The sequence below is a fragment of the Lissotriton vulgaris genome, chromosome 4_1, assembly GCF_964263255.1.
Source record: "Lissotriton vulgaris chromosome 4_1, aLisVul1.2, whole genome shotgun sequence".
Taxonomy (NCBI): Eukaryota; Metazoa; Chordata; class Amphibia; order Caudata; family Salamandridae; genus Lissotriton; species Lissotriton vulgaris.
This window is the reverse complement of record NC_141691.1, coordinates 1,031,799,146-1,031,813,662: the sequence shown is the minus strand read 5'-3', so window position 1 is coordinate 1,031,813,662 and position 14,517 is coordinate 1,031,799,146. Positions and strand designations below refer to the sequence as shown.

At 37.9% G+C, this 14,517-nt stretch overlaps 1 protein-coding gene across 1 annotated transcript in view; it reads right to left on the bottom strand.

Annotated features, from left to right (window-relative positions):
- The window catches only part of SEMA5A (semaphorin 5A), a 1,998,383-nt gene that overhangs the window by 486,821 nt on the left and 1,497,045 nt on the right, over window positions 1-14,517 (bottom strand). The window contains exon 14 of the mRNA XM_086965275.1: window positions 12,021-12,202. Within this exon, the coding sequence (XP_086821401.1) occupies window positions 12,021-12,202 (182 nt within the window). The remainder of the gene's footprint in view (window positions 1-12,020; window positions 12,203-14,517) is intronic.

Sequence of the window (14,517 nt, the reverse complement as noted above, 5' to 3'; positions counted from 1 at the left end):
TTGATAGCTGGAACATTTTGAGGCTGGCTTAGGGGGCCTTATTCCTCCATATGAATGATGACAAGCTACTCTCCAATTTACCAAAAAAATCCAACATCTAACTTACAAGGGACATTTAAAAGTAAGAATAATAAAAGACGCAGAGTGGACATTTTGATTAGAGAGATCCAACCTATCTCGGAAAGGAAGAGAGATTTTCAAACAACCAGAATAGAATGGATTTTGAACAACAAAGGAACAAAATTGATAAAATAAGTATCCCAACTGAATCAGAATAAAACACACCTGGGTATCTTTTCAGGTTTTTGGCTGTAGTTGGTCCTTAAATCCAAGGGGACAATATCTGGAGTTAAATTGATCAAAAGTGATTCAGATTTAGATTCATACATTTCATTTCCCCAGAGCTTATAAGGCTAGCTCAATATTTTCTGTATCGGGAAATAAATATAAAGGTACATAATCTGCATAAAAGTTTATTTTAGCACCACCCATCAATGGAGGGTGTATTCCCGAATGGGAACTAATATTTTGTGACCAAAACTATAAATGAAGCAAATAAAATAGACGATAGCGAACAGGCTAGGTGTGTACCTGTCCCGGGAATTATAAGCCTCACACATTGATTATTTTAAATTATTTGAGCTGAAGTATTTTTGTGTAGTCAAGCGATAGATCTTGTGAATAAAGAAGGAAATTAAAAATGTTCTAAAATCCTAAGGAGGAAGCTGCAACTCATGAGGTGAAATGCCTTTTCAGCATCAAACAATTCTATGGCCGCAGGGATTGTATCTGCTGTAACAAGATCTATAAATTCAGTGAAATAATGCATACTGGTCCCCAAATTCCACCCCACCCTCGGATAAAACCATTTTGATAATGGTGGATTCAATTATTAATCACTATATTAATACAGTAGGTTGAAATCTTTTTAAAAATCTTGTAGTCCCTATTAAGAAATGTTATTGGTCAATACGAAGATGGATTACATTTATTGTTCTCTTTTTTAAAGAAATTAATTAACATACATTTTTTAAAAGAGGGTGGAATAGATCAGCCAGCTAAAATGGAATTAAATAGCTTAGTAAGTGGGCCCACTAATAGTGAATTAAAACATTTATAAAATTCTGCCCCAAACCGTCTTACACTGGGCTTTTGACCCTGGCAGCTCCGTTATGGTATTTCCGACCTTTTCATTATTAATTGGATTCATTAGGAGGCTCCCTGCTTCACCCTCTAGCTCTGGTAGCTTCACCTCACTCAGAAATTGTTCTACCTGTGCTAGCTCCATGATCTCTATTTCAGCCTTTTATAGTGAGGCTTAAAAATCCGCAAAGATTTTCCCAATTTCTGCACTTTCTATTCTTTTCCTACAGGGATCTCTGATACCCATAATCAAATTTGTATGACTTTTTTACAGAGATATCCTGGCCAAAAGATGCCCAATCTTTTCTTCCTCTTCATACACCTGGCTGTGATAACTACAGCTAAAAAAGAAACCCTTTAAGGATACTGTTTATTTAGCCAGTTATGCAAGGCCTGATCAGACTGTTCAACCTGAAGCTTCCCATATGCGTCATCTACAGCCTTTTGTAAATTGTCTTTCTCTTCTTTGGAATTTTGTCTATGATAAGCAGAGATAGATATCATAACCCCTTGAATCGTGGCTTTAAATTTAAAAGCTTTCCATATTACTGCCATATCCGCTTAGTTGTCATTAATTGAGAATAAATATTTAACCTCTATAGATAGTGTCTGTGCATTTGCTTCTTGACTCAACAGTGATGTGTCCATAATCCATCACTTTGCAGTTCCAGGGTGGAAAGGCAGGAACTATAGAACAACTACTGAGTGACCTGAGAAACCCCCCGCATGATATTGTTAAGACAAGTTGGAGATGGTTAAAGGGTCTAAGAAAAGGGCTATTCATGGGGTGGATCTATATTGCTTCAAATAGGACAGATCCATTCCGGTGTTTGGCTTTAATCTGCGCCATACATCGTGAACTCCTAACCAAGTGCAAAGATCACAGAATATCTGCTCTGTGTGCTTCTTATGTTGAGTACGGTTAGATTTGAGGAGTCCAACCATAATAATGGGAGAAAGTTAAAATCATCTCCCAAAACCGGTATCCCGGGGAAATTACAAAGCACCCATCGTAGCAACTGAAGAAATTTCGTAATTTTATGGTTGGGACCATAATAGGAAAAAATATTATACCTCACATTTTGGGCCAGTACAGGAACTATTGCCCATTACCTCTCTTCATCGATCACAGGAGGCAAGCACTGACATTAACTTTCTTACAAACAACCACTCATGTACCTCTGTGTGATTCTTTTAACGATGAAAAGACACTGTTTGACCCAGAAGTAATTCATTCTGGTTCCCTCTTTTCCCCTGATAAAATGTGTTTCTTGTAAAAGAATAATTGCAGGATGAAACTGTAATACACTCAAAAGAACAGCATATCTCTTACATCTGTTATTCAGTTCGTTTACATAGAGACTAACTACAACTATTTATATTTTGTCTTTTCTCTCTATTCTTGCCCTCATATACTTAAGAGAATCCTCATATTAAATACTTCAAAGCACAACAAAGCCGGGCAATAAGCACAATAGAGTTTAGCCGTACCATTTTTTGTTCTTAAGATGCTTTTCCCTTATGCTGTATCCAAGCAATTCCCCCACCCAAACCAAGCACCCTTCCTTATCCTATTCCCCTTCCCACCCCATCCTCCTAACCCCTGGAAGGTAGAACAATCTATTTTCTTTTCTTGTGTTGTGTTCCATTTGCACTGGCAGCGCCCCAAAGCTATCATTTTACACTATTTGAGCCCCCGAATGAGACAATACGTTCTCTGCATCAGCTGGATTTGTAAAAATTTGAAAAAGGCCCCCACAGAGAACCTTCAATTTAGCTTAGTGCAGCGTTTGCATCTGTGCACCTTTAGCTTTATAAGACTCGGACAAGTGCTTCAATTCCCATCCTCTTTTGGAGGTTATGTACGCTAAATCAGGAAAAACGTTAAAGGAGAAGTCACTCCCCACCTTTACTGAATTCAGCTGAGTAGCTCTTTGAAGAATGTCTTCCCTGATCCTAAAATCTTGAAAATAGTTCAATAGTATGCACCAGCTTTAAGGGGGTTTAGGGAAACGTGTGCTCTGGCGTTTAAGATATTTTAAAGAACAGTAGACCCAAGTTTATGAGGATCAGGAAAACGATAGGCATACACTAAATAGAACGTTTGTCCTTTGTCCAGCCGGACAGGATTTTATTAGTTTAAATATTTGGCAATAGTTCATATTAACAACATAAATACACAAGTGGGCATGACCCGTGACCCACAAAGGACAAGACAAAACAAGAAGGGAAGGTTTATGCAAAAGGGCACAAGGCGGTCTGTACTAAATTTCAGTTTGACAGACTTGATTCTGTATCAACACACCATTGTATACAACACTATGTAACATTATTGAGTACATATGGTGCTCAATGGTCGACGGCGTTTCGATGCCACAACTCAGATTAAGGACATCATCATCAGGACAAAAATATTAATCATGTTTGTCTTGAGAACATTTAAATTTCAGCCTGCGTGGATTACACGCGATCTCCGGAGTGGAGAATGGTGCAATCTCCGTTCTGCTCGTGTTGCAGAATTGAATATTTTTCACCGATCTGTTGCGGTAAACGCGGCATGGGTGGAGATATAACTCGTTATTTAGCGTAGTTAATTTTCAGGGTCGTGGGCTCGGCAGCGGTTTGCTCCGGCCAGGGAATTTTGATAATGTCTTGCTTGATGGCAAGCTCCGGTGGAGTTCTGGCGGTCACCGCCAGAACTCCACCGGAACTTGCCATCAAGCAAGACATTATCAAAATTCCCTGGCCGGAGCAAACCGCTGCCGAGCCCACGACCCTGAAAATTAACTACGCTAAATAACGAGTTATATCCCCACCCGTACCGCGTTTACCGCAACAGATCAGTGAAAAATATTCAATTCTGCAACATGAGAAGAACGGAGATTGCACCATTCTCCACTCCGGAGATCGCGTGTAATCCACGCAGGCTGAAATTTAAATGTTCTCAAGACAAACATGATTAATATTTTTGTCCTGATGGTGATGCCCTTAATCTGAGTTGTGGCATCGAAACGCCGTCGACCATTGAGCACCATATGTATTCAATAATGTTACATAGTGTTGTATACAATGGTGTGTTGATACACAATCAAGTCTGTCAAACTGAAATGTAGTACAAACCGCCTTGTGCGCTTTTGCATAAACTTTCCCTTCTTGTTTTGTCTTGTCCTTTGTGGGTCACGGGTCGTGCCCACTTGTGTATTTATGTCGTTTCTATGAACTATTGCCAAATATTTAAACTAATAAAATCCTGTCCGGCTGGACAAAGGACATACGCTCTATTTAGTGTATGCCTATCGTTTTTCTGATCCTCATAAACTAGGGTCCACTGTTCTTTAAAATATACTACCGCCCAACTAGTAGAACTCCTTTTGGGTTTCCCTTGTTCCTCAAAACTGGCATTTAAGAGACAAAACATGATTAGACAGTAGCTTAGATAGTTCATCAATTAGAACCATGTTCTGACCAAAATTTGGACCCACACAAGTCGTAGTTTTTTGCTTCTAGATCTCTTTTCTAAAATCATCTAATTTATACTTAACTTCGTGCATGTCTTTTAGAAGCTGAGATGCAGTTTCAGAGTGACACTGCTGCATATCCTCCAAATGTGAAATTCTTTGTTCAGCCTATGTGCATTCAATGTTTAAGTTCTGGACGCTTTTATCAATCAAATCCAACTTTCTCTCAAATTTTTCTTCCATCTCCCTATGGAGCATTTTCATCTCTTAGCTATCCACCAGCAATTGCTTAAGCAGGGCACTTCCATTTATCATCTAAAATTCCTGAGATCGATTAGGAGATCTTACAATAAAGAAATCAAAACGACTAAGGCTGATTACTTCAGAGCCCAACTTTTTGAAATTGTCAAACAGCAATCAGTAATTGCACCCAATAACTTCAAATCAACAAACAATTCACTTTCATGCAACGATCTGGCTAGCTTCTTTATGGAAAAAACTAAACTCATCAGTCTTGATCTTGAATCCAACAGGGCCCTACTTACATCATCTGAGAGTGTGGCTAATCCTACCTTCTCTGAGAGTCTAAAGCTACTTAGTATTAGCACCAAGAACATGGCCACTTGGAGCTCCTTTTCTCCCCTCAGTGAAAACAACATTTACAAAACTCTTCGGAACATTAACCCCTCTAATCACTTCAGCGATCCATTGCCTCCGACCGTTTTCAAAGAAATCAAGGTTGTCCTTATCCCCCTTTGGACAAAGATTTTCAATGCCTCCTTATCTCAAGGGTAGATCCCAGAATTTCTAGACGCAGCTCAGGTTTCACCCATTCTGAAAAAACCTGATGCGGACAGATCTGACCTCAATAACTTTCATCCCATCTCCAACATCCCTACTCTGGCTAAGCTCCTTAAAAAATGCGTTCAATCGTAACTCTGCTTGCACATTGAGACTTTCAATCTCTTGGATCAACATCAATCTCGGTTTAGGAGCGGACATAGTACCGAATCCATGCTCCTTCACATCATGGATGACATCCTAAAAATGTTAGCCCATAACAAATCCTGCCTACACATCCTACTTGATCTTTCCTTTGCATTTGACACGGTTAATCACAATATCCTCGTAGCCATTCTGAAACACAGGATAAGCCTCTCCTGTCGGGTACTGTAATGGTTTGCTTCCTTCCTTCACAATAGATCCCAAAGAGTTAAGGTGAACCATACATTATCCCAACCTTCTACAATCTCCATGGGGGTCCTGCAAGGGTCTGCACTCTCACCCATTCTCTTTAATATTTTCCTGGAACCACTAGCAAACATGATTAAATCCATGAACATTCTTTTTCATATGTATGCTGATGACATGCAACTTTACCTGAAAATCAGTTCTTCTGAAGACTTCATCTCACTCAATTCCTCCTTGATGATTACCCAAAACTGGCTAACTAAGAACCATCTCCTACTCAACACCGCTAAAACAGAATTTCTTCTCATATCCCCTCCTAAGCACACCCCCAAGATTGACCTCTGGATGAAGTACCTCACTACCTTCAACTACTCCCCTTTTATCATCGAATCAGCTAAATCCCTTGCAATCAACTTAGACTCGCACTTGAACATAAAGAAAAACATTAGTAAGATGAGTAAGGGCGCAAACTACCAAATGAGGCTTCTTAGAAACCTAAAACCATTCCTCCCTCAAGAGGATTTCAAGCAGGTGGTTCAAGCGCTGGTCCTACCAAGACTAAACTATGGTAGCGCGATGCTGTGTGGTCTCCCCAAACCTACCTTGGCCCCACTCAGGGCTTTGTTGAATGCAGCAGCTAGATTGCTCAATGATACAAAAAGATCTGATCACATCTCTCCAGCCCTAAGATCTCTAAAGTGGTTACCCTACGAAGCAAGAATATAACTAAAGATTGCCTGTCTGACTCACAAAGCCCTCCACTTAAAACCCCCCAGTTACCTGGCTCAAAAACTAGAGCTATCAGGTAGGGTCAGTCCATCAAAAAGTGCAATTTCTCATCTTTTAAAACCTCAAGATCTTTCGTAAAAAGACAACAAGGCTCCAAGCCTTCTCTGGCGCGGCACTGAAGATCTGGAACTCGCTCCCTCATGTTCCTGCCTTCAATGACCATTGGTCCTCTGTTTTCTATATTTATTTTTTTCTTTCTTTTTTGCTGGCCTAACAACTGTAATACCCATTATTGTCTACCTTACCATACCAAGTGAGCTCTATGCGCATCCTTGTATATTTTTATTAGCTCATTATATTATCCTCTCTTACTTCCTCTAAATTGTTTCCCTTTTACCTTGTTCTCCCCTACCACTATTGTGAAGCGCTCTGATACCCTTCGGGGTCTTGTTCGCGCTATACAAAACATTTTAAATAAATATTTTAAAATGGTGCTGCTAAAAGCAATGTGAACTGCAACACAGTTCAGCAGGAGAGTGTGCAGATTACTTCTCCAAGTTTTGATCAAAGATGATCACTCAGATTACTTTGGCGTTTTTTACATTATGGAAGATAGTATAGATTACTTTTACCCAGAATCAAATTACAGAATAATAATGTGACAATTGCATGAGATTAAAAAAGACATTATACTAATTATTGTATCCTTCAGTCAGTTAAAAATATGGTATACTTATTGAATTACCCTGCATATTACTGGAGGATATTACTTGATTGTTGATTTTATTATTGACAGAGTTTATTTATATTGCCTTAAGCTACATTACCTGATTAATTTATCATATAGAGAGAGTGATTGCGAAAATGTGTACATTCTAATATAAGTAAATAATTAATAAATATGTCCTGTGTATTATCACATAAGAAAATTGCTTTGGTTGTCTTAGTCTGTACTGAATTACAGAATGGAAGGACTTTCATTATTTCTGTGTGCGACAGAATATCGAGTAAAAATATCGAGTTGCACAAATATCGAGTAATAAATATTGTGGTTCATAAATATCAACAGCAAGAATATCATGGTCAAGAATATCGACTTAAGGTAAGTAATATCGATTTTTAAAATATCAAAGTGTTTACTATCGTTTGCAAAAATAAAGTTGTCAACAATATCATTTTTAAATTAATGTTAGGAATGTTGGTATATATTTTATAGGTATTTTTTGTCTAAGAATTGTTTGTATTTTTAATATATGTGTTACATTTTTAGTAGTTATTAATATTTGTTATTTTAATTTTACATTTGTAGTTTGTAGCAGGTTGTGGGTTTATATGGGAATAGGGTGGGCAGTAATTAAAATATATTAAATGAATTGATTATTTTTTATTTACTAATTAATAATAATATTTATTAAGATTTTATAGCTGTAAATGTGTAAAGTATTTTTTTAATATTAATTAAATAATAATTGATTGCTAATTAATTTTAATTACTTAATTGGTAATTAATTATGGTAAGTGTGTAATTAATTTATGTGTGTGTTGTAGTGTAAAGGATGGGAAATAATTTAGTTTTAATTTATGAATTAGTAGTTGGTTGCAATTAATTTTAAGGAATACATTGGTAATGATGGTAATTGTGTAATTATTTTCAGGTGTGAGTTCTGGTGGGCATAGGTGTAAAGGGAGGGAAGTAATTTATTTTTAATTGATGAATTATTAATTGTTAATATTTAATTTTAATTAGTTAACTAGTTATTAAAAATGGTATGTGTAATTAATGTTAGGTGTGTGTTTTTGGGTTGTTATGAGTAAAGGGTGTTAAGTAGTTTACTTGTTTTTATTATAAATTGTTTGTTAATTGATATTAATTAGATTAATTAAAATGGTATGATGGTAAGTGTGTAATTAATTTTAGGTGTATGTTGTGGTCTTTATAGGAGTAAAGGTTGGGAAATCGTTTGTTTTTATTTAATTAATATATAGTTGCTAAGCCCTGTCCTGTATTACAGAAGATAATGGCTTTCAGTGTTTTTCTTTATAATACACTCACCCAAACAAATCAAAGGAAAACAGATTATTTCACAAAATCCCTTGTTGGTTCTAAATAAATCTGGCTAATTTTCTATGTTTGCTTTCAAGAAGAAATTATATCTCTACTACATTAGCATTTTTCTTTCTAACTAACTAAATTCATATAAAGAGTTTTCATTTTTTAGCCACCTAGTGTCTCAATAATTTTAAGTTAATCAATGGCAAACAATTTTAGTATAATAATACCTGGTATCTCTGTTTATACAAACATTGAAACTTAGTAATTTGTTTACAAAAAAGTTGCAATTTCATTGAATGTTAAAAGCCACTGTGCAATATTTAAGAGAAGGCGCAATTTAAGATGGCTAAATAATTGAATTGTAAACCAGCCAGGTTCAGAGAAGCACCATGAATCTGCAATTAGAGGATCAGCGTGCCATATTTGCACCCATGGACAATGAAGCATTAAACCATTTTTCAATGTAGATAGAAATGTAAAGCATTCTATCTCCCATAACAACAGCTCCACTCCTCTAATACCAATGAAAAAATGTTCCCATTGTACCAAAGAAAAGAAATGTGGTAAGAATGGAAGCCTGCTTTCGGTTTATTAGAGACTGCAGAGTGTCATATTTGTCTGTGACCTTATTGGGCTGAGATAGGATATTTAAAAAGCCCTGTAAGTTGAAAATAACAAAAATGAATTAATAGTGTTTGACTCAGATTCTCCTCCCATACCAAAGATATAGAAAACACACTTTCAAATGCCTGTAACATGCAGTTGAAGAGTATGTTTTGACATGACATCTACACATCACAAAGATTTTCATCTGTGTCTTTATAAGGTACAGGGTGTGCAGTGGGTATGAAACCTCTTGCTGAAGATCACCCTAATGTTTGTAAACAAAATTACCGACTAGTATAGCAGTAGTAGTAGTACAAGCTTTATTCGAGATAACTTCTCCTAAAAGCACAGCATAAAATCAAGTACAATGCAAATAAAAAACAAGTCATTTTACATATACATATTCTTAAAAACAGTTGTGCGAGCTCATACAGTACCAAAAAGTGAAAAATTACACACAAATATAACCAATTGCATTAGAATTTCATAAACAATATACATCAGGTTAACTAAGCCTACCCATCAGCCTCCGTCTGATTGCCCAGGCCCACCCCAGATATTTGGCTACTCCAAGAACTATCGACTCCTGAGTAGATGTACATAGGATTCTCATAGCCACTGCACTGTGTCGTGTCCCAAGATTTTTGCAAACTGGAGTCAGCCATACCCTCCTTGGTGACGAATAAGCTTCGCAGACAAATAAAAAATGACCTAGGCTTTCTACAGCAACTTCACACGCTGGACAACACATAGAGGTCGAACTCTGCCATCCCGCAGTAAGTTTTTTTAGCGGGAGGGATCCAGACCTTAACTGGAAGACTAACTTCCTGTCCAGTGGGACTGTAATACTGTCCCAGTAGTTTTCTAAAATAGGACAAATTTTGACTTCCAGGAAGCGACCAGCCATAGAGTCGGATCTAGTACTTCTCAAAAGGCTGATGTCTACCCAATCCCAATATTGAGACTTAAGGGCTTCCTTGCTTGGAAAGACTTCCCCCTGCGGATTAGTCCAGAGATTAGAAAGGCCCAATTTAATTAACATGATCCTTAGATTATTTAGCCACTTAATCTTGTGAAGATTATCTTCCTTAATTATTGCCAGGAACCCATCTGCGTAATGCTTAATCTCTGGAGTTGTCCAAAGGCGTCTCCAGTAGAGAAGGGGGCGCAATCGCGCTCTATCACTAATTGACCGTCTACCCAGCTCCAGAAACAGTGGAATTAGGAGGGTGCTCTGGGGGAGACCTGTGATTCCTCTAAGGAACCTATTTTCTGATATCTCTAGGGTCGATAGCTTTCCCCATGCCCATAACTCTGCGCCGTATAAGGCCGCACCTAGAACCTTTGCATAATATACTATAAGGACAGGCTTAATGGGTTTAGTCTTGGATTTTTTATGTTCCCCCCGCAGCGCCCCTGATATTTGTTGGTGTTTAAGTGCCGTTTTCTCCAGGTGATGAGACCAACCCAGGCCATCTGCTATTTGGACCCCTAGGTATGTGAACTAACCACCTCTAACTTAGTGTTGTTCAAGAATACCCTGGGGTGAATTTTGCGGCGCGGGGTGAAGACCATTAGTTTCGTCTTGCCCACATTTACTTCAAGACCGCGCTCTTTACAGAAAACATCGAATATGTTTAATGCACGCTGTAAGCCTACAGGAGTCTTTGACATGATTAGGGTATCGTCAGCGAACATCAGGATCGGGACCCTGACGCCCGCTAACGATGGTGCATCTACACCCACATCTAACATCCGCTCCACGATCCCTAGTATAGCAATTAAGGCTCCCTGTTTTCTGTTTTCACAGATGGTTTTTACAGATAATACAGACAGAAAAACAATGTGTTTTCTGTCTGCATTTATTTTTAAAAGTTGATAAATACAGAAAATTGTGCTTCTTTTAAGTGACTCTCTGAGCTGTCTTTCAAGAATTGTATCCCAGCAGCTGAGTAGATGGACAGTATGGGAAATTAACCAACAGGATGAAATGTCTTTAAATAATTGCATGTGTCAACATACATTTGACAACTTATATAGCTAAATCACGACAGACATCGAAGTATGAGTGTGTGTCAATCAGTTAAACGAAAATATTAAAATGTCCAGTTTTACAACATCATTCATACACAAAACACAAATAAGCATGGCTAAATACAGATAAAATGTCCTAAACATAAATATGGATAAAAACAGACGGAAAGGTAAAAGAAATAAGTATCATAAAGCCGGGAGATCTAATCATAATGCATAATAAGTATAACTTTAAACATGATGTTGACCCCAAACGACAGCCCTTTCCCATAGGGCTTCAACAACAACAGATATGTTAAGTTGATGCTAGATATCTTGTAGTGTAGTCGAGATAATGAGAATAATAAATATCAAAACTTATTAACGCCAAATAATCTAAAAACTATGGTTAGTGAAAACATGAATAGCAATAATCAGTGCAACAAAAACATGTGTAGTAATTTACAATTCACCGCCCTCCTTCTGTTATTTGACTATGTTTTTCCTCAAGGCAGTTACAGTTAGGAACATATATTTTTGGAGCAATTTCTTGTGGTGAAAGCACTATGATTAAGGAAATCTGCATTTAATGGCAGGTGAATCTTTGATGCTAAATGCAATTATACCACTTCCTTACTGGCTCTTAATGAGAATCTATATTATGGCCCAATTCTAAAAACTACTTAGAAACTGCCTTATTTTGCACATGCAAGATGTCTATCCAGCACATGTACATTGAGTTCATATATTTGGATTTAAGAATAAAACAAAATAACAAAATTCACTAAAAAGCAAGTAGTTGTCTTTAAAGCAAGCAGGAATTGTACCTGGAGCAGTTGGCAATTTCTATACTTGGTCCATCACACTGCAACCCTCCACAGACAGGAGCAGGATTGTCACACACACGGGTTCGACAGAGACATGCTCCAACACTGCCACCATCTGTGTGACTGCATGTCTTCCACTCTGACCACGCTCCAAAGCCACCATCCACTGTTAGGTTTCTAGTCTACAGCAAAACAGAAAAAGTAAAAGAGTCAGAGAGTGTGAAAAGTTACAATGTATACTACTTGTTTTATTTCAACATCCTCCATATTTAAACGTATTTTGACATCAGAATAGAAATTAGTGAAATTAGTTCATCATTAAAAATAAAATGTGAGTCTTATCCGGTAGTATTTTCAGCAGCTAAACCAGCTAAGCTTTCTATATACATTAAAAGCTCTGAACTAAGCACTGTCTACATACTCATGTGTGTCTCCTGAAAGAGTAACCTCAGCTTTTGCTGTCGTGGTAAGTAAATGAATTTCCTACATATTAGAAGGTGTAGCCATCTGCTGCCATGGGACCTCACTAATCGGCTTGGTCAATGCCTGCAGGAGTAAATTGACCTACATGTCCCTTGACACATGTTCTCCATCTTTGGACATTAACACCTGTTGTCATTGTCCATCCTCCCATCTCATTTCAGCAGTTGCGTACAGCTTTTGTATATGGGCCTTGGGCATAGCTAATGTGAAGACAATAGGACAAATAGGATGAGAGTTTGACCAAATGTTATAATCTTTATTGCAAATCAGACAGCAGTAATAAACGTAATGCTGCTTTTGTATGGATTCTAGCAGATCAATATTTGCCCAGGTTCTTCATATCTAGCACCTGAAAGAAACCTAATTAGAAAATCAACCCACCTATCACTGCATGTTCTTCTCATAATAGAAGTTGGCTGAATAAGTACATGAAAATTATTGTCCTCTCTGCTGTTAACATTTACGGATATAAATGAGCCTCTGTCGATGCCGCTGTCATATCGATACAACAAATCTATAGAAAGGGATTTGAAGCATTAGCTGAGTGTTCTTCAGTGAATTATTAGTAAGCCAAACACACAACGTTTTGTTGATTTATTTTGTAAAGTGCTTACGTGTTGCCTGAGGCCTCTCTGCAGAGTCAGATGTTGCTGTTTGTGGACCTTGAGTCTGAGACCAATAGTGAGGACCAATTAACTATTCTTTCTGTGTATCTGGACCTAGACTTTACAGAAGGGGATATATGTGGTGTCCTAAAGCTTAACTAGACAGGATCATCTTGGTGCACCTGGCTTGAATTTGAATGCCACCTTCATCATGGTAGTCCTCAATGCCTTCTTGAAGCCGATGTAATGGGCAGAGTCCTTCAGTCAGGGCCCACTGTGGTGTGGACTATGCACGTAGACCTTCAATTAGATGATGTTATTTATGATATGGGATATAAAAGCAGGTGGTTGTTATAGAGCATTGCAGGCAGTATTTTATTTCCTTTTCCACTTTGCGCCAACTCAAAGTTTTGTATCCGCATTAAGTTCCAGTATTTCTCAAAAGAGCCGCATTTTATTCTAATATATATTGCTCCTCCAACAGTCTAGTTGAGAAGGTCAGATGTGCGACTTTATGGTACAATTTGCAAAATTACAGAAAGCAGTGTGTAGAAAGTCAGAGAAAATATACATTTTCAAACCCTTGGTTGTCCAGACAAGAATAACCCGGCTTTGATCCATGTTCTACCTATGGGTCATATCACATATACAAAGAGATTGTGTGTTCCCAGTTCCGAGTCACAGATCTTGGCAGCAAATCACTTAGCTTTTGATATAAGTTGAAGGGTAAGGTAATGAATGCTAGAAAAAAAATGTCCCTCCATCAGGCAAAAAACACAAAAGGTTAGGAAGATGGAAATGTAACAGCACATAAACTCTGACATCTGCTTCTGCTGAACTGTGAAAAGGACTGGCAAGAAGGCTACGAGTTGTGCGTCAAGGTGATTCTCTTGGCACCGCCGCTTTTTAAATCCATAACATTGCATTTGGTTCTGAAAGCAGTCATACATTGCTCATATGATATGAAATAGACGAGATTTAATTAAATCTGACAGCGGGTTTCTGTAGCAGCTCTTGCTGCTGGCAGCGCTCCAAACACTCGCAGCCAAAGCGTCTTTCATTTTGCCATTAATTGGCATTTTTTTCTGGTCAGTGGTTCACAAAGTGCCAGCTTATGGAACAGACAAGTGTGACTTCTGGCGGCTACGAATGACTAACTGGTGCACTGGCTCCTTCGCCCAGCCGTCATGCTGAGATGTGTTTATTAAAGGTATCTCGTGTCACCTCTCTTCGTTCATGGTAAGAGCTGCATTTCTTAAACTCTAATATTCGCTTCCCAATCCTAAATGCGGCTTTTATAAGCAAAAGAATGGCTCAGTAATTACACAATATTGTATCACTGATGGGGCAAGGCCCTTCCTTAACAATACAGGACATCTGAGCGAATGAATCCACATAATCGATATTTG